The 20,322-nt window shown below is 38.5% G+C and overlaps 1 protein-coding gene and 1 pseudogene across 4 annotated transcripts in view; one reads left to right on the top strand and one right to left on the bottom strand.

The window, feature by feature from the left end:
* Positions 1 to 20,322, bottom strand: part of LAMA3 (laminin subunit alpha 3) — a 227,491-nt gene that overhangs the window by 16,577 nt on the left and 190,592 nt on the right. For 3 of the 4 annotated variants that reach the window (XM_039844440.1, XM_039844420.1, XM_039844449.1), the window contains 17 exons: positions 19,926 to 20,067; positions 19,082 to 19,184; positions 17,551 to 17,667; positions 17,286 to 17,465; positions 16,676 to 16,818; positions 14,514 to 14,684; positions 12,926 to 13,077; positions 12,601 to 12,763; positions 12,047 to 12,180; positions 11,070 to 11,214; positions 8,031 to 8,150; positions 7,516 to 7,649; positions 4,445 to 4,562; positions 3,926 to 4,066; positions 1,931 to 2,055; positions 1,177 to 1,308; positions 102 to 255 (listed from right to left, as the gene is read on the bottom strand). In XM_039844440.1, coding sequence (XP_039700374.1) covers positions 102 to 255; positions 1,177 to 1,308; positions 1,931 to 2,055; positions 3,926 to 4,066; positions 4,445 to 4,562; positions 7,516 to 7,649; positions 8,031 to 8,150; positions 11,070 to 11,214; positions 12,047 to 12,180; positions 12,601 to 12,763; positions 12,926 to 13,077; positions 14,514 to 14,684; positions 16,676 to 16,818; positions 17,286 to 17,465; positions 17,551 to 17,667; positions 19,082 to 19,184; positions 19,926 to 20,067 — 2,374 coding nt within the window. Of the gene's footprint in view, positions 1 to 22; positions 256 to 1,176; positions 1,309 to 1,930; positions 2,056 to 3,925; positions 4,067 to 4,444; positions 4,563 to 7,515; positions 7,650 to 8,030; positions 8,151 to 11,069; positions 11,215 to 12,046; positions 12,181 to 12,600; positions 12,764 to 12,925; positions 13,078 to 14,513; positions 14,685 to 16,675; positions 16,819 to 17,285; positions 17,466 to 17,550; positions 17,668 to 19,081; positions 19,185 to 19,925; positions 20,068 to 20,322 lie in introns of all 4 variants that reach the window. The other variant, XM_039844430.1, reaches the window with a different exon arrangement.
* Positions 10,437 to 10,555, top strand: LOC120591198 (uncharacterized; annotated as a pseudogene).

A 20,322-nucleotide genomic window follows, 5' to 3' on the forward strand; every position in this document is an offset into this window, starting at 1 on the left:
ACAATGAGGTCAGGTAATCTACACCCCTCCTGCACCCTCTCCCACAACACTCCCCGTGAGATGGTAAGAAGCAAAACCCGAGGTAAGGTTTTGACACTTACCTGGTTGATATTGAAATTCTTGGCTTTGTTAAACCTTGTAGAACCCTTAAGCAACATTAGAAAAGGTGACTGGTTTAAGCTGCAGCCTCCCAGGGACACATCTCTCTTGGAAGATTTAGTGGTCAAATCTAGGACTGCGGGATTCTGTGATAACCTGGAACAAGGGTAGAAAAGAAAGCCGCTGCCCAACTCTTGACAACTGAGGAAGATGCACTGGCAGGGAGAGACTGTTCCAAAAATACACAATCTTAGGTGCTTGAGAAACATTTTTTTTTCTTTTTCTTTGTGAATAACCAGGATTGTGGCAAAGCCTGTACAGGTCTCTCTTTAGAATGGGTGTCATATAGAAATATGAAAGTATAATATGCATAGAAGAGAAACGTGGGACCTGGATGATTGAGAATGATGGTCCATGTAAGGAAACCCCAGAAGTGAGTTTTTGGAATAATTCATCTCGCTGCATTTGAGTAGGAAAGTCTCACAGATAAATCTGTTTTATCTCATGAGTGTTATCTGAGACAGCAGGAGCCCACAAGCTCCTGACAGGCCACTTGACCAGAAGTTCATGACCAGTCCCTGGTCCTCCCTCTGCCCTGGGGAGGGTTTTGCCTCTTACCTACGATCATTTCCTATCAAAAAGGGAAGAACATTGAAACATTCGCATGCAAGCACCACGCTCTACTCTCTCTACCTTCTCAATGCTGTGCTTTCCTAGCACTGCACTTGTCCATGCAATTCCTTGGCCTTGAAAACTGGGAGAACTGATTAAATCTAATTGTGCAATCTTGATTAAAATGAAATAAAATTTCAGTGTGACTATTTTTCAGGGCCATAATCTGAAACTTAATTTTCATTAGATCCTTTCCAAGGTTATGTGACAAAGCTGCTCCTACAAAGGAAGGCTGGGCTCAGGTGTTTTTGTTGGTGGTGGTGGTTTGTTTTTAATGTGTGTATTGTGCCAAAAGAGTCATTTTTGAAAGTTTGTGGTAATCTGACTCCGCTAACAAACCAATGATGTGCCCTCTGCATCACCAGCCTGTTCTCTTTAGCCACACACTCAGAAGAGGGTACGCACCTCTGGACAAAAACATTGCTGATACAGCCCTCAAAATGACCCCCACCCAGACGCAGGGATTTCTGGGTATTTGAAAAGCCTTCTAGCCTTTGGTTATTTTCCAGAGGCTGGTCATCAATGAGGACCCGAAATCTGAAAGAGGAGGAAAGCAAAACAAGAGTGAGACGTACTGGGAAAAAAAGGTTGTCACTTTGTGGTCAACTTACTGTCTTCAATTCAGACTCAATGTTTTTTATGTAAGATAACTCATTAAACTAGATTTATTTTCAAAAAGCACTTAAACTTTTTTCCATGTATTTTTTACACATATTTTTACTAAAGTATTCTGCACATACAGAAAGTGCACATGTCATAGGTGTATGTCTCAGTGAGATTTTGCAATGTGAATACACCAACATTACCAGCACCCAGATAAAGAAGAACTGACCAGCACCCCAGGAACCATGTCTTCCTGCATAGTTGTAGATGTTTCGTGATCATTCCTCTCATTTTATTTTCCCATTTTGTTTCTTTTCCATTTTGTTTTTTTTAAAAAAATATTCTCCCATTTTGAATATACCACAATTTATCTATCCATCCAATGTTAATTGATTTTTTAAATAAGGTAATGGGTATAGAATCAGGAAGAAGGCCAGAACTTACCAGTAAAATAATGTCAGCATCAAAGTTAAATATTTCACAAGAAAAGATGCTAGAAATTTTCATTAAATTAAATAAAGTTCTTAGACTCTGACAGAGGTGCCATTCTACTCACCCAGACCTATCGTTTATTAAAGATACATAATGCAGTAAACCATCCATGTATGTCTGTGAAGATTTCAAGGGCGAGCTGACGCTATTCCTGATGCTGAGTTCAATGTGACCATCTTCCAGGGTGACCTGAAATCATCATGGAACATACCCATCAATGCAATTAATTTGCATTTAAGGATTATAAATGTATAATACTGAATTTACGATCAAAACTATGTATAACAGTCAGGATTTTTTGACCCAAATGTTTTGACTTTGCTATTTTGATCTAAAGATTATTTTTAAACATTTTAATGTCATGTTTATGAATATAAAAATCTTATGCAAATTATTTCAACACTGATGAGTTTATCAAAGCATTTTTACAGACCTACTTTCATAAACCAATTTAATTTCTCCATCAACTATACAAAACAATTAAACCCTTTCTAAATTTTTCTGTTTTTACTTTCATTCTTTCTGAAGTTATTTTCATCAGATCAATTCTTTTCTACAAAACTTTACAATGAAGACTAGATTTATCAATTTTTTCCATATGTGGTTATAACGACAATATCTTCTCTTCAGTAATTATGAATTTTTTAATTTTCTGGTCATAAATTCTAGGAAGTTCAATTTTCCAATGTCAAACTCTGCAGATACAAATTCTGGCAGAATGATTTGATTCTGTCAATTCTTAGTAAGAAATATGTGTAGTTTTAGAAGTTGTCATTTTCATTTTGTTGATGTTTTTTTCTATGGTTTAATTTTTGCAGTTTTTTGCAAGATATAATTCTTCGGTGAGTTTTTAGTCTAAAACAATTTTGACAGTGTGTGGTTTTAGCCATTGTCAGTTTCATTTTATGTTGATTCTTTTTATTCAGTTGTCAATATTCATTGTGAATTAGATAAAAGAATGTTAATTGATATATATTTCTTAGCTAACCAATTATGAAGTTGAGGGCAATGTTCCTAGCATATTTCTAGGATTCCTGCATTGCCCAGGATTGATCTCATCTTTTGCTAAGCCAATTCTTCCATCTGCTTTTGACCATTTTATATATTGTGTACTAAGTGTCCCTACGCTTGGCAGAGGAAACAAGTGTTGCGTGTCAAAAGAATGCATCAAAACATCCTGTTTTGACAGAAGAGCCACTCTCACAATCTAAATGCTAACATGTACTTGTTCAGCCTTAATTTTTGGAAAAAAATAAAATAGACTGATGAGCAAATATGTCAAGAGAGGAGAGGCCTTCTAATACGACATAGCCACAGAGTCAGCTACCATCCTTCCTTTCAACAAATACAAGATGTCTGTTGCGCGGGAAATTCTGAAGAAACAATTCCAAGAATGACAGTATGCTATATATTTTAAAATCCACTCGTCCCACGAGGGGACTGCTAAGTGTTAGCTTACTTCTGTGCCTACATAACCACTTCTAGCTAAAACCTCTTAAGTTATAGAGGATTTCTGCGGCTCTGTTGTACGTGAACAAAGAGCAAAGGACCTTCTCCTCTTCCATTCCCCTGATGTAAATATTGTCCAACTATTAAATATTAAATATTGTCAAGGACTCCATTGTCCAAGGACAAAATATTGTCCTTGTTATTGTTGCAAAACAAGGGCTATCTTTTGTGGAAGCAAAAAGGAATAAAGGGGATACATTCTGATTTTTTTCTTAGATCTAAAACTTTAAGCTACATTATTACTTATAACAGTTATAATAACACCTTGACTCAAAAAATAAATCTAAAAAGAATGAAAATGAGGCCATGAATGGCCATGAATACCCACAAATTCAAATCTGTGTACTATAATGTGCTTTCTAGCCTGATTTCCTTCAGGTCCTACCCTGGGATGGGGAATAACTTCTATGAGTGAAATGTACAATGGCATTTACTGGGTAATGACAGATAAATTCCAAACTAATTTACGTTCAAAATTTCTATATTGTTTCTGACACCAAACTTTGAGTCAGGTTTAAATCTTGTTCAATATTCATGCAATATTTCATACCTGTATCGGATGATTTAATAAAATGCCACTGGGTTGAAAAGTCTTAAATCCAAAGGAGACCTGGAAGTGGCTGGTCAATGATAAGTCCAAATTATTGAAACTCAATTGTCCTCCCCTGGAGAAGGAGGCAGACCGCACGAGCTGAAATGCAAATATGAAATAAATTACTGGCGTTGTAATAATTTCATGGCTGAAATACAGTAGATCATCCTATGTCATCTCATTTGAACTGATTAATGTGGCTTACGTTGCCTCAGGAAGAAATAAAAGTTTGCTTTGCTGAATGATTTTATCATTCGTCTGTATGTTTTTCTGTGTATAGTTGGTATTCCTTCTTTCTTACAAATTTAATACATAAGCCTGAAGAGGTTTTCAAGTAGGTGGAGATTGTGTATGAGCCAGTTCATGATAACACTGTGTGCTACCACAAAAAAAAGTCCAAAGTTGATGTGTTAACAAATACCAAAGATAGGTTGGTTGCGGTGCACTCCCCTGAAAGATTTTGAACTCTTCACTTACCTTCCAGTCTTCTGAGCACTTCTTTGTTACTCCCACAGTATCATTCAACCTAACGACACCACTAGTTTTCTTCAGATTTTTCATGCAGCCTCGGAAAGCAGGTGTAGAAATGTTAAATCTGATTTGGGATACGAAAAAGGAAAGAGATGTACCGGGTCAGGCTTGCCTGAGCATTGGAGCTGAAGAACTGCAGTCTCTACTACTTATCACCCATAAAACAAGTACATATTTTATGGTTATCTGTTCTGAAGAGATTTCTATAATGCTACTTATTTTGTGAGGCTGACAAAATCTACTTCCTTTCTATGTGATTCTGAATTCTCACCTTTAAAAATGAACACAGTAATGTTAATAGAAGACTTGCCAGGGTCCCCTAAAGGTATAGAGACATAGAAGATGTACAATATTGAGAATTGCTTCCCCACCCTCCTGGAGTCATGGCAGGGCATGATGCATAAAAAGTATATTAATAAGTCAATATACTATAAATATTAACAAATATGTAAATAACTTAATAAGTAACTTATTAGAGCCAGGAATGTGCTAAAAAACTTTTTTTATGTCTATTTTTAAATTAGCCACCATAAACTCAGAAGAAACAAACTTTTTTTGAGTTCTAGTCAATTATGAAAAATGTGAATTGGTATTTAACCAAAGCCAAGCTGGAACCGTAGAAATCACTGCCTGGCCTCATGTGCTGTATCCAACACCACTTAACTGTGCAACCTGGGGAACTGGTCATTGTGAGGATTAAACAAGTCAATGCACAAGAAGTGCTTGGGACCACACCTGGCACATAGTCGTGAGCACTCAGGAAGTGTTTCTTAGAAACAAGATAGTGCTGCTCTAGAGCTGTAGGCTCGAGAGCCAGACTGCCTGGGTTCAAGGCCTATCCTTACCGCCTGAGCAGGCGACCTAACTTCTCTGTGCCTCTGTTTCCTCATTTTCACAATGGGAATATTTAAATCTGTTTCATAAGTTTGTCAGGAGTTTAAATGAATTAATACAGGTAACACACTCAAATGGTGCTTGGTACAGAGCAGGGACTCCATGTGAGGCAGTGGGCTCAGTAACTGTCCCCAAATTAGTGCAATCATTGTAATGAGAGTCACCTCTAAAGCATCTCCCTATGTGGCTGCCTTGGCATTTCTCCAGACTGCTGGATCTGTCTGGAGCTGAATTCATGTAAAACATTAACATACATGAACCAGCTGAGTGCAGGCAAATATTTGTGTTTCTTAAATGAATGACGGACTAAGAAAAACACAAAGCTGATTTCATTATAAATCTTTAAGGCAATTCAGTTTTCTAAATGGAAGGGTGGCTGCATTCATTTTTATTCAGTTCATTATAAACAGTTTAGCTATATGTAATGTGCATAAAATTAAAGAAGAAGTGAATACTCACTGGCATTGCAGCACGAGCTTACTTATTTTATAAAAATGGCTTTTTGCCTCAGAAGAGGAGGAAAATTCATATGAATTCCTGAAGCTTGTCTATTAATACATACATTTGGATCCATTTTCTCCTATATATCAACATGTTTTAGACCCATCGGCATCTCCTGATGCCCTTCTTTCCATAAAGTATATGTCGAAGGAAGAAAAAGATGGCAGAAAAAAAGGGGGAGGGGGAAAGATCACTAACAGATATGGAGCACTTTTGTCCAAGGTACTATTTTTCTATCCTCACAATAACCTTTTGCGGGGTATATTTTCTTATCTAACATTTACTGGGCACTTACCATGTGCCAGGCGCCATGCTAACTCTATTACTCTGAATCCTCACAACCACCCTAATCAATAGGCAGTTACTACCCCCATGTTACAGATGTAGCAGCAAGAAGGCTGGGGGAAGTTGAGTAGCTTGCCTAAGGTCACACAGTAGAAAAGTGGCAGCAGTGGGATTTGGGTGGTCGATGTGTCACACAAGATAATATGATTTGAAGGCCTCACACTTTATGCTTACACAGTCTGTGTACCTATGGCACTTGGAATGATCATGACTCTTTCATAGCAGATATGTTAAGATAGAAGATTTATTTCTACTATTCTTTGAGGTGTACCCTGGATCACTGAGGGCCTAGAGTTCCATGTTTACTCCAGTCTGCAGGGTCTGAACACACTTGCCAGAGGAATGTGGCTGCATAGAGGTGTAAGTTGTGGTGTTCGTGGGCTAGTACATTGGGGGGTGTGTGCATACTATGGGCCAACCCATTCATAAAGACTTAGCCAGGTCCCAGCCTGCTGGAAGCAGATTTCATAAAGCAGTAAGAGCAAAATGTAATCCTAACTTCAGTCCTAGGTACTGAGCAATTGTCCAATATATCCTTGACTGACTTTTACTTCTCAAATTATTTCATGTCTTATTATTAAATGCTAAGGCACAACAGTGTCAGGTCTCAGGAAAAATTTCTTGTTGCTTCGAGACCCTCTGGCAAGTGATTTTCTCTTCTCATGGGAAGGGAAGCAAATGAGATGAACAGATTGTGACTTCTGACTGTAATTTTAAACATGTCATTAAAAGATATGGGTCCCCATTCCCAGGAGATACACCACAGTAAGAGGAAAAACCAGAACATCCACAAAATCTCTTGTTCAAAGCTGCTTTCTCTAGAGATGACACTAGCCTGCTCTGCTCCACATTAGTTTTAAGCACTTACTGTCCATAAGGGCCTTCCATTTATGCTAGGTGTCAGAAGGCCTCCCTCCTTTGAAAGAACTGCTGGTTGCTCCTGCAGAGCTCAGCTATGGGTTATCAGTAGAAGACTGATAGAAGAGGCCCGATAGAAGACTCCTCCATGCCCACCCTGCCCTGCAGTGGCCCATGTCAGAGGGGTTTCATAGGCCACTGGGGGGCACAGCTCCCCTAGCCCCACCCCCCTTTCAAATGGCCAGTCCCATTTTTCAGTATTTATATTGTTTTACTCTGTTGCCAAACACTGTTCATACTGAAAACTAACTATTTGTGTTTATTTGTTGCTAGAATTAAAGAACGTAAACTCATCAGTAGCAAGCATAACCACTAAGAGAAGCAATCTGCTTCCTTCTAAAAAATAAAAAATCACTTACCTTTCCCTGATTGAAATTGGAATTCCTCCCAGATAATATGTGTTAAAATCAAATATTTCACCTTCGATTCTAATTTTTTGAGTATTCACAATTATCCACGTAAGTTTCTGGGTTTTTCTAATATTGATCAGAAACTGAAATAAATGAGAGATGAGTCAGTGAGCAATGGGAAATAAAAGAATCCTATTCACAGTGGTTCAGAGCTATCTTGATTTTGTCTTCCCTCAGATTTATTTATATACATGGCAGAAGACTCTGAGCAGTAGCACTTCTATATAAAAATATAGTATTGAAACATTTAAATAGACATGTTTACATTGGAAATTAATCATGTTTTATATAGGCCATATACGTGTTATATATTTCATGCCCAAATGTTCAAATTTTAAAAGGACATGTCCCTTGGTTAATAACTGTGAGTTCATCTGGTAATAGAAATGTGTTTTGGGCTCTGTGTTAACCACAAAGGATGAAGGATGTTTAACAAGTCAAGTAAACAGGCTCAAAGGATATACCGAATGATCTTGCCCGTTGTTTATGAGGTCTCTGGTTCCTTGATGTTTTGGTGGCTCTGAATTAAGTTTGTATCGCACCTGGAGACTGCCATCTTCTATATTTATGGAGATGAAGTGATCCTAGAGCATGGAAACAATGTAGATTACCAGGAGACTCAACAAAAGAAGACTTAAACACTGGAACTCAAGTTACTCTCAAGTTACAGACTGCTCTCAGCTCCAGCTGCCTCCTAGTTAAAAAAGGACAGTAGTGCTGCAGTCCCTGGTTCCTGGTTTGTGTATGATGGTCAAATGTTACAAGTCATGGTAAATATCTACGGTGGTTGGTACACAGGAAGGACACAATAAATGTTATAATCATGATTTTGTTTCATAATAATCTATAACCAGCATGCACAAATGGAACCTGAAAAGATTCAGATCATTCATATCATGTGAAGAAATGACTGCTACCTTTTAGAGAGAGGTAAGGTCTTACTTAACCCTCAGACATTTTCCACCATCTGTTTTCTGACTTATCACTATGTCTCAGTCTCGTTTGCTGGCCCATCCCCCCACATTCCATTTAGGTGTTGGGGGTCCCTCCAGTATCCTGCATTGGACCTCTGCCCTCCCACCACTCTCTCTGCCTCACAGTCACAGTCACTCCTTTGGTTCCGATTCGGGTGTGCCCATGAAGCCCAAATATTCTTCCCCTGTCTTTTCAGGGCCAGGTCTGTACGTCTGATAACCTTATTGCTATTGCTGACATGACTCACAGATACTCAAGTTCAAAATATCTCTAACAGAATTTATGATCTACATGCCTCCCACCTGCTGCCAAGCCTGTCTCTCGGCCCTTCATGCTGCTCTCTCTCCTCCTTTCTCTCTCACCATTAATCGCCTTGCTGAACCAGCCACAAACCCACCAGGAATTGTCCCTGATTCTTCCCTCTCTCTTCCATCCAATCAAATATTGTCAAATCTACCACTTCTTAACTCTCTCTTTATTACATGCCACCTAGTCTCAGTCACAACTCCTTCAGCTGGACTGCACAGCAATAAGGCGCTATGCCCCCTCCCCATGTTCACTTTGTCCCCTCCTGAATTGATTTTCCACTTTGCAGCCAGAGCGGTCTTTTGAAAATGCCTGTTACTGAGCAGACTTTTGAAAATGCCAGCTGGTGAGCAGTCTTTTGAATACGCCAGTGTGAGCATGTTACTCACTTTTGCTTTCAGGATAAAACTCTAACTCCCTGGCAAGTGGTCTGCGGCCCTGACCACCATTTCTGCTTCGTTTCTCAGTGGTCCCTCTAGACCTTCGTGCCCCAGCCACATGGGCCATCATTCCATCCCTGAGTGCTCCTTAGCCTTCTCATGTCTGGGTCTTCTTCTTGCCCCTTCCCACACATGGATCACCCTTCTGCCCTCTCCCCTTCAAAAGTTATCTTCTACCTGTCCTCAAAGTCCCAGATTACGCACCCTTTGTTTAAGAATGTCTTTCCTGTTAAACATCCTGATTACGCCTCAAACTTTCCCTCTATACACTCATGACCACTGTAATGAATTAATTATCCAATTAACAAACATAACTTTGTTTAGGACCTTATATTCTAGATGAAAAGTCTTCTCACATACTTTAACCATCCATTTCCTTAGTGGAAAGATAAGCTGAGGAATTTGTCCTGTAGGGTTAGAAGTTTCGCTCTTACACAGTTCTCTATTGATAAGAAGGCCTCTTTTTGAAGTCTTCTGCCAGAGTTCTTATCTATAAGAATCAGTCCTCATGTGGATCCTAAGCCTTGCCCTTGGAAGCCAGTTAGGGTTCATCACACTCATAAGTAACAGGATAACATCAATTCACTGGTGTAATGATCCATCCTACTTCACAGCAGCACTTTGGATCATTTTCTCTTATCTGGTTACTATAGCATTTTGTAAGTTTTCTTCTAATATAAGCAATATTTTCGGTTCTTAGTCTCCAAGAACTCTAAAATGTAGTACAAAGAAGACCTTGTTGTAAAAAACAACCTCCTTGACTTGAAGATGCTGTGTGACTTCTCAGCTCTCTGCATTCTTCAAACAGATCGGGATCTTTCAAACCGTCAGAGCTGGTTCAGCCTTGGGATCTCCCGGAGAGTCCCGACCAACCCCAGAAAGGAGATTTGGATCAGGCCTGTATCCCCACCCTGCAGGTAGAAGTGTCTGGTAAAATCCCAAGCTCCATATGAATCCCACATTCTCAGACTGGAGCTCCCATTGGCTGATCCATATTTCTCCAGAAATCCTACCTGTAGAAGCAGCTACAGAAGAGCTATTAACAGGAGCCATTAAGCCAGGCCCATCTACCAGCAGATGGCACTGACAATTGCTTGTAGAGCATCGCTTTGGACCTTTCCTAAACTAGCGGGCTTAAAAATGGCCTCTGTCTATGGCCATGCTACCCTGAATGTGCCTGATCTCGTCTGATGTCAGAAGCTAAGCAGGGTCGGGCCTGGTTAGTATTTGGATGGGAGACCACCTAGAAATACCAGGTGCTGTAGGCATAAAAATAAATAAATAAACAAGTAAAAAAAAAAAGAATGGCCTCTCAGCTACTTGATAACAGAGAAGCATCCATGTCTTGGGCAGTCAGGGTCAGGTCTCTAAAAGACAATCTCACACAGCCTGGCAAGGGTCAGACCACGATGCAAACAGTAGTTCAAACTGTTTAGCTCTCAGAGGGCCCCAGAGGCCTTTACATGTTTTTACACAGATTAAGTAAATTATTAGGCAAACAGTAGTTTTCAAAGAATGAAAGTGACAGTGAGAATAGAATGGGAAAGGGGAAGATTTCTTCCATATTTTGGTGGCGGGCTCTCAAAGTCCTGACTGCTTGCCTCATTAAGCACTCACTCCCGTAGCCAAAGAAAGTAGAGCCGGGCCAAGGGAAATGATGCAGGTAACGTTTTCAGTGCCTTTCAGATCTAGTTGGTTGTTTATAATAAATCAGTTACCCCCAAATTAACCAATCAAATGGACATATTTGTTAGTATTTAGATGCTTTATAATATAGATTACCTGGTTTTCTGCAAAGAACAGCAAACCTCTATCCACAGTGGTCTGAATTGTCTGTACAAAGTTTAGGGAGAAAGCATTTGGTTGAGTTGGAACTCGAGCATAGCCTGTACCTTCAAAATAATTTTTGTCTGACTCTTCCTTTCTCCTGTCAATGAGAATCATCATTAGTTAGAACACAGCAGCAGCAAAGGACTACCACACAAGTGTATTTATTAATGCAAGGTGCTGCTATCTGAAAAACGGAGCAAAGCATAAGCAAGATAGTTGTCATGATTTTTTCAAGAAGAGGAAACATATTTAAAACGTTAAAATGGCCAGTTGTTTCTCCTGGATGTGCCCTTATACTCTACGATAATCAAACACTAGCTCAACAAAAATAACATTCAAGAGTCCCCTTTGGAAATATCTAATTAGGAAGATGTGGCCTAGTAGCTGAAGAGCTTGAAATGTAAGAAATTATTAACTTGAAATAGAAACTTTTATTCTGAGTAATAAGTACTCAATCTGTTCCATATTAAACTATTCCAAATTCTTTTAACTAGAAGGATGGTCAGGAGCTCAAAGCAGCAAGTTTTGAATAGGTACGGGTGTCAGACTGCCAAGAAAGTCATGGTATACTTTGTGGACCACTATGTTTTTTTTAATTTACAGTAAATACAGGCACTGATTTAGTCCCTAAATCGGGTACTATCTAAAACTAAAAATTCTGTGGTAGGAGGCACCAAAAATTTAAGATTTATTTTTTCCAAAATTGAGAAAACACTATCAATGTAACATATTATACAAATGAGGAAAAGACTGCCATCATTAGATTTTAGGGATAGACTAGCATTGTTGCATAAACATCTAATTTAAGAACTACTGGCTCAAAGCAACCAGTGACATCAACAGCATCTTACTGGCTATCCTTTATTATACGTAATATACCTGCAAGTTAAAATCAGTTACTGAGACACTAGTTTCTAGGTTTTATTTACCTTCTACAAGGCTCCACTTCGGTTGTGTTGAGATTGAAAGATTTTTTGAAGTTGTACAAGCTCAGAACATTTTCATTGAGGTCATCTAATTCAATACAACCTTTGTATGCTGGGAATGTCAGACTCCTAGGAAGCTGAAAAAAATGCGACAAAAATTTACTAACCAAACAAAGGACTGATCAAGTTGACCAAGAAATAGTACCAATCTATCACTTTTAACCATCAATATAGTATAAGAGTTAAAAATGTGGACCCTGGAACCAAATGCCCTGGCTTTAGTATTTCTAGTTGTACGACCTCGGGCAAATTATTCAACCTCTTTGTCTGTTTCCTCATATGGGAAGTGTGAATGATAACGATGCTTTGTAAATTAATATACTTAAGCACAGATCACTACACATAGGAAATACTGGAGTGTTGCTATTATCACTGGATGAGCTTTAAGAATAGATAGTTAAATATAGCTTATATCCAGTTGACAATTAGAGACATGACGTCCTTATATTCAATTAAAATTTATATATTTTCATTCAGTGAATAACATCTGCACTTACTTTAAAACCAGGTGGGTAACCTCCAACATAAAATACAACGTTTTCAGGATCCAAATTAAGGAGTGTGTTGCTATTTCCATTGTCAATGTCATGGAACTGAAGTGTTTCTGGTTTACTAGATGTGGCTCTTCTGGTGTAATTAAGCCTTGCAAACTGATAAATTCTGTTCAAAAATAAATTAGATAATAAAGTTATATAAAAATCTATGCAAAAATGAAAGAAATCAAGGCCACAATACTAAGAATGGGGTTCAGCAACACGTACAATTGAGGTTTGGTGAATGTCAGTTAGATTAACAAGAAGCAGAAGTCTATCAGACTTGTACCTCTGAAACTTCACTCGGTCCATAACAGCATCTTGAGTTTCGCTCTCCGTCAAGATCTGGTCCACCCGGAGTTCAGTCTCATGCTCTCCCAGGTTGTAGACGCACGTGAGCTGCCCATTTTTAACTGCCATGCCAATGTAGTCCTTGGAGGCCTGGAGGTGTAAAGTCCACTTCAGAGCACTTCACATACTATATTCTCTCAACTTCCTATCCCAAGAGAGTGCATCTCAAATACCTAATGGGTTTTATACAATAAGTCTTGAGCGGACAGGATAAATGAGGTGTATCCTTATACGGAATAATAGAGATAGAAATAATGTCTGAGCTGACTTTGCTCATGGTATAGTGCACTCATTTATTCACTCCCCCATGTGCTTGATCTACAAATATTTGCCAAGCACCAGCCATAAAGATGAACCAGACTCAGGACTCCATTAGATTTTAGGTTTATAGGGAGATAAGCCATTTTTTGTTCTCTCCATACCGTAATACAACATTCTCTTAACACTTTGTTTATGGTTCTGTTATAACACCTAGCACCCTGTATTATCACAGTCAGCTACAAGTGTATATTTCTCCTGTTAGAATATGAGCATTTTAAGGTAGATACAAATTTTTTTAAGTTGTGGTAAAAAAAAAAAAAAATCCACCATTTTAATCAGTTTTAAGTGAATATTAAGTACATTCAAGAAACAAATTTTTCTTTATTATAAGTACAGGGTATGGTATGTAGTAGGAATATGGTATAAATTTGTCAAAGATAAAACAGAGAAATTTGTCATAATACAGAGCAAAAAGTCATATCATAAGAAAGCTACAAATAAAGTACCAACAGCTTAAAGCATGAAAAAATGATTAATAATAGTGTTGATTTTAGGAATCTTTAAATGTGGCATCCATTAGTGACAATCAGCTATTTCTTAATTGGACAGAATTTTCAAGAACCATGTTTCAGATATTTCTTTTCCAAAAATTGTTTCCTAACCAATCAATGATTAGCTTTTCCTCTGACAAGTTGAAGAAATGTATTTTAAGTGGAGGGATTAAAAGCTAAAATGAACTGTTCAAAATGCCAGTAACAGCAGTGGTTTGAAGAATTTAGAATTATAAAGAGACGGGGCAACTGGATTTCTGATTAATTAGGTAGGAGAGGCTTCATTTGCTCCAGTCCTCAGCCACAAATGGTCCCCACCCCAGAGAGCTGAGGAAGGACTGGGCTGGATGTTATGAGACAGAGAACAGGGTCACAATTCCGTGAGGAAGAACTACTGTTAACTCTCATGACGTCTGGCTATTGCTGCTCTGGTCATGAGGGGAGAGGGCCGATCTTGAACTGCAGGGTGTATACGCTAATGGGTACACATGTGTGCCCATGCGTTGGAATCAGGTAAAGTCCCTAGATCTGCCGGTAGATAACAGTCCGTGAATGCCAGAAGGGCTCCTGTGGGGCCGTCAGAGGTGGTGGAGTTTGCTGGCATGTTGGTAGGATTTCCTCCCGCTGTGCCAACCTCAGTGACACAGTGGTATCACGCAAATCAAAAGCTATATTCTGTTTTAAAAACAAAAGAAATGTCAAAGCAATACTTACATCTTTATTTCCGAGGTACATCACAAACATATTCTGAGTCCCCCCATTTTCTTTTGATTCAGGTCTTTGTAGAAACAAAGAAAGAGATGTGTATCCTTTCAAATCCTCCAGGTCACTTGGCAGCCGGACTTCAACACCAGATTTCCCGTTGAACCTCATGGGGATAGCGACCTGTGAGAGAAAGATCTATGGTGTCAACCTGTGAGAAAAGTGGGTATGCTCTTTTAAGTGGTAGATTGTGACTTTGTAGCTACTCCTTTTAACCTTTTCCAAGTTGTTTTGATAAGGCGCAAAAGAGTGTGAATATCTCCTAGACCCAGATTATAAACTCATGAAACTGTTTCAGGAGCTGAGTAATAAAACATTCATGTTCTTCCTATTTATCAGCCCTCTGGTGTTTGAGCAGTGAATTTCATTCTCTGTATCAGGAATATAATCATTATTATAATAGTGATTCCACCCCTGTGTCAATGAGCTAACACATACAGAAGCACTTAGCATGATGCCAGGCATATATAAATATATAATGCATCAAAAACATTTTTAAAGGAACTTTTTAAGAAACCATTTCTCATGAACTTATTACATGTCATCACAGGAATTCAGACCTAAAAAATGAGGGCATCAAAGCTCTCTAAAACGATGCTTCTTACACTTTGGTGAAGGACCATCATTGTTGTTGTTGTTTTGTCTAAGCTGCTCTGGACCAAATCTTTTGTAAAACATATTAGAAATTAAATTACTAGAAAAATGAAATAAAGAAGGTATTTTTCCATCGATCCCATGCTTGGATGCTGAGGCAATTCAAAATATTAAAAGTTGCTAAACATTTACTCTCAATTTTATACTTATATATCACAGACCAGTAACAAAAGCTCTCTGACTAGACCTAGTCTGTGGACCAGCTTTGGTAGCTCTGTGTTAAAACATAGAAAGTAAATATTCTCTAACGATCTAAAGAATAACACTCCTGGAATGATACTTACACAAACTCTACATTTTAGCATTTAAATATTTATGGAGGAACTTGGATAGGCAAAGCATTACGTGGCAGTGGAGGGTGGGGGAGGCTTAGCGATGCACGAGTTATGATGTGACTGAGCTCCCCTCGCCCACGCGCGCAGGCTCATTGTATCCTTCTCTCTTCTCACTCTCTGTCTTCCACTCTCCCCAACCATATCCTGAGTCTTTCCTGGCATGCCCTTGTGCTTTGACAACTCCTACTCATTAAAATTTTTTTTAAATTAAGAAAACATTTCATGAATACAAAAAAAATAGAGAGTATAACTGTATATGCACCACCATCTTAAGAAATTAAACATTACTGATATAATTGAAGCCCCCGGTATATTCCACCTGGTCCCTATTCCTCTGTCTCTTCTCAGAGGTCACCACGACCCTAAATTTGGATTCCTATGTGTAGTTCCACGCATGTTTTAATACTTTTAAAAATAATTATATATTTATCTATAAACTGTAATTTGTCGTATTTTTCATGTTTTAAATATTTTTATATCAATGGTATCCAGTTGTGCATATCCTTCTACAACTTGTTTTCTTTGCCTCATTCTCTTTTTCGATTTATCCTTGTTGATACACTTGGCTTCCGCTCACTCACATTTCTTGTCGTATGGTCTTTGTTGTATAAATTTGTCACAATTTTATTCATTTCCTATTGATGGACATTTGGATTTTTCCCAATTATTTATTTATTTTCTTAAAGACTGGTGAATCAGTGCCTCAATGATGGAAAATTGCTGTAATTCTACGTTCAAAACATGCCCATGCTGGTAGGAACCATTCCTCTATCCCTAACATTCCTCTATCTTTACAGTAAGAAAACAGGGCCTGTGCAATATCATATTAGCACATTCTAATCATAGACCCCTTAAACTGAACTTGCAGTAATACTTTACCAACTGAGGCCTGCAGGAGAACGCTTCTTCCTGCCCACATAAACTCACTGGGAAGGAAAGTGCTTCAGGTCCCTGACATGTCAGATGATTATGCACTCTTCAAGGATGAGTGGAGGAAATCAACTTTCACATTTCAAGCAACCAAAGAATTAGGGCAAGAAAGACAATCGGTTCTTGAGTAAACAAAAGCCTTTGCTTTCCTGACGAATGCGACAACTTATCAAAGAACGAGCCTTGGTCCTTTACCTTATTTGCAGCATCTCTGGCCTGCTGAATTAGCTCTCGTATGCGGTCCATGTTGTCTGAAATGTTGCCCAGTGGCAACAGCTGTTGGTTGATACTTTCAATTTTGCTCAAAAGATCGGGCAGTTTGTTGGTTAATTTCTTTACTATTGGTGAGATTATAAAACAAATTTATAATTATGAGTTGAGAAAAGGTAAAATACAGATATTCCTATTGACAGTATTTGTCAAGTGGCATGTTTAGGTCCCAAATGTTAGACAGGATGACTCAGATTCAGGTAATACCTTTTCTAAATATGTCAAGAATTTTATTCTGCAATCTAGATAGCAAATCATCGTTCCTGACTACTCTAAAAAATAAATCATAATTCAATACCTCACGATTCAGGGACGTATATCTACACTCCATAAAAGGGAAAATCAATAGTAATGTTAATGAACCCTACCTGGTCCTTTGAACTAACAGAATACCCACACTCTTCAAATGTATTATGTGAAGCTGTTTTTCAATGTTTTAACTAAGATCAGACTTTCAGGGAAGAATTTAATCTGACCATAGCACATAACAATAGAGAAAATGAATAATGTGTCCTGGCCCCCAAATACCCGATACCTGAGTTATCCGCATCAGTGAGAGCCTTGTTGAAGTCTTCACTCTGGGTGCTCCCATAAGTATCTTTGATTCTTTCCACATCTGTCTGAATTGGGTTGAGCCCATCTAGAACCTCGTTTGTGATGTCTTTGGCATTTCTGACCATATTCTTTGCACTACTGATCATACCATCGATGTCATCTAATACACGCACAAATAGGTAGGTGTAAGTATCTAAACTGTATGACAAAAGAAGCCAAGTATGATGGGTTCAGGAGATGCTGACCTCTCTCTATCCCACGAAGATCATCACGAATGGCAGTGATATTGGTGTCTATCATCTCTTTCTGAACTGTCATGATTTTCAGAGTTTGCTGTAGGTCGTTCAGAGCTGGACTGATTTCTAAAATAAAACATTAAGAGGCAATTACTCTGTGGATTTTGATCCTGCATTGGTATTGATGACTCCTGAAGTAGCCAGTGTTTATACAGCTTTGAACAGAACTGTATCCTAAGGTCATCCCAGAGATGCCCACTGCCTGTGCCTAGACCCACAGTTCCAGGGTCCTCTGGCTACAGAGGTCAGGAACATATCAGAACCTGTGGTACCAGGCTCCTTGGAAATGCACATAAAGAAAGAGAGAGGCTTAATAACCTAGGAGAGGGCTTAACTTCCACTCAGCTGAGGACAGAAGTCTCTGCTTAGTAAAAGAAAAGGATGTGTTTGTCTAGTTCACTGCTGTCTCCTAGCACAAAGTGCCATGTCTGGCGCTAGTCAGGGCTTAATATTATTACATATTTATTGAATGAATGAATGAATGAATAAATATGAATGAATGAACAAATGAATGAATAATGCAGAAAGGATGCCTCTAGTCAGAGTATAAGGAAAGAATGTTGTCAGAGTCTCATCTAATCAAACACACACACAAGTAGGCCTTGTTTGCTTCTGTTCATTTTTAAATGGACACATTTAAGAAAATTCAGTGAAATTATAAAGAGAACGTATGCTATACTAGAAAATTTTAATTCTTGACATCTGCTAGACAAATGATTATATGTTAACACATATTTTTTGTACTTTATTTTCCACATATTTAATATTTATTTATTTATTTATTTATTTATTTATTTATTTATTTATTTGCTAGTAGAAGGTATCTAACCACTCTGAAAGCACTAAGAGGCTGAGTGAGGGCCATGGACTCAGATGGCTGCTTGGCCATGAATGACCACAAGAGACCACAGAAAATCAAGACACAGTATTTTCAAGACACAGGAGTTTTTTGAGATTGAGAAGACAGTTTAATTATTATTATTATTTAAAAATAAGTAAGTGGAAAATTTTCAAAGATAAGCATTATGATTAAAAAATTCTCATGCTTCACAGTGGTAGTGGTTTTTGGTATTTTTAAATTGCTTAGATTTTAGGACTTAAGAATTTTAAAGTTACTCTAATGATCTGAAACTAATGATCTTGACCTTAAATAAATAACCAGCGTTGCATATACCTCTGTGCTATGTGGGTTCTCAATGCAATGGTCCCAAGAAGATTAAATTCAATAGCCCCTTGAAGGCCAAGCTGAAATAGGCCTATCACCCTCAAGGTTTACTTATATTCAAGAGGTTCTAATTAATCCAGTATATGTTAGAATATTGAATGGAAACATCAAATCTATACAATAAACCATGGATTTACAAATCCGTATTAATGCTGAGATTCAAGAAGAGCATTTATTTCTAGGACTGCCTCTCATGGTCCCACAGGTTGTTTTTAAGCCCTCGATTATCCTGACCACCTCCCACCCCCTCAATACCTTGTTGTAGTTTCTTCTGTGTTATCTTGGCTTCATTTAATAGTTTATCACTGTTGGAACTCAGGGTTTTAGCTTTTCTTGGAAGATCTTCCTTTATCACTGTCTGAAAATAAAGTGTTTATGAGCCTTAAGCATATGGCATACCTTAGGAAACACGGAGTAGGATTTTTCATCCTATCTTAAAGCCCTTTAATCTTTAAAAGATGAAGTTCATAGGTGAGGAAGAGGTTTAAAAAGAGGGTTAGGGCTCTAGGTAGACTTTGTGGCTTGGGCAGGTGAACCTATCTCTGGTGACATATTGACAAATTACGGGAAAACTGTCTCATTTTCTCACTGTCACTTGTACAATATCCTCTGCAATAACTGAAGACAGAACTGAGTTGCTTTTAGGTTTTTACTCTTTGGGAGATAAAAGTCTTCAACCTTCTAAGAAAGCCTTTCCCCTAATTCTTTGATATTTAATATTTTGTTCTTTATTTTTAAATATAGAAATATTATGTGGTAGATATAAGATCCCATAGGACTCTATAGATGTGCCTAGGTATAAGACAAAGAACAGGAAATAAATAGTCATTAAGTTGTGTACAAAAATCTCTCTCTTCTTTGGTTAATGCTAATACTTAATTACAGCCTAAAAGCATACCTTATAAGAAGCAAGATATAATATTTATCTTGATTCAAAATTGATAATCACTGTAATTTCTACAGCAAGTTCAAATCTATTCTATATAACAAGTTCTGATTTAAAATAATGCTTTTTTTATATTCATCAGTGCATAAAAAAAATAAGAAAGTGAATAGTCTCCAGAGGGCATCTAGAAAAGGTGCCGGTGCAGATGCCCACCTGAAGGGCAGACTCGGATGCAGTTGTGGCCTTGTCTGCTGCGTCCTCCGCCGCTTTGATGGCGTTGAGGATGTTCTCGTAGGCAGTGGCTGCATCCACGGCACAGCGCACCAGTTCATCTGCACTGGCATTCCTCTTGATCCTGGAAGACAGACCAGGGAAGTACTCCAGCAGCTGTCCTCGGCCTGCAGCTGATGCAGTGATTCATTTGGCAAATGGAGACCTGAGCTGGGGGTACTGCAGCTCTGCTCCAAGGGCGCAACTGGGAAACAGTGCCTGTTGCAGATGTGTTTTGGACCTGGGCCCTGGGCCCCTCTGCCTTGTTCTGGAGATCCAGGGCGCCCAGGAGAAGCTTCCATCCCAGGGCCCAGCAGCATCTGCATTAGACTCCAGGGCC

The sequence above is a fragment of the Pteropus medius genome, unplaced genomic scaffold (genome assembly GCF_902729225.1).
Source record: "Pteropus medius unplaced genomic scaffold, Ma_sr-lr_union100, whole genome shotgun sequence".
NCBI classification, from domain to species: Eukaryota; Metazoa; Chordata; class Mammalia; order Chiroptera; family Pteropodidae; genus Pteropus; species Pteropus medius.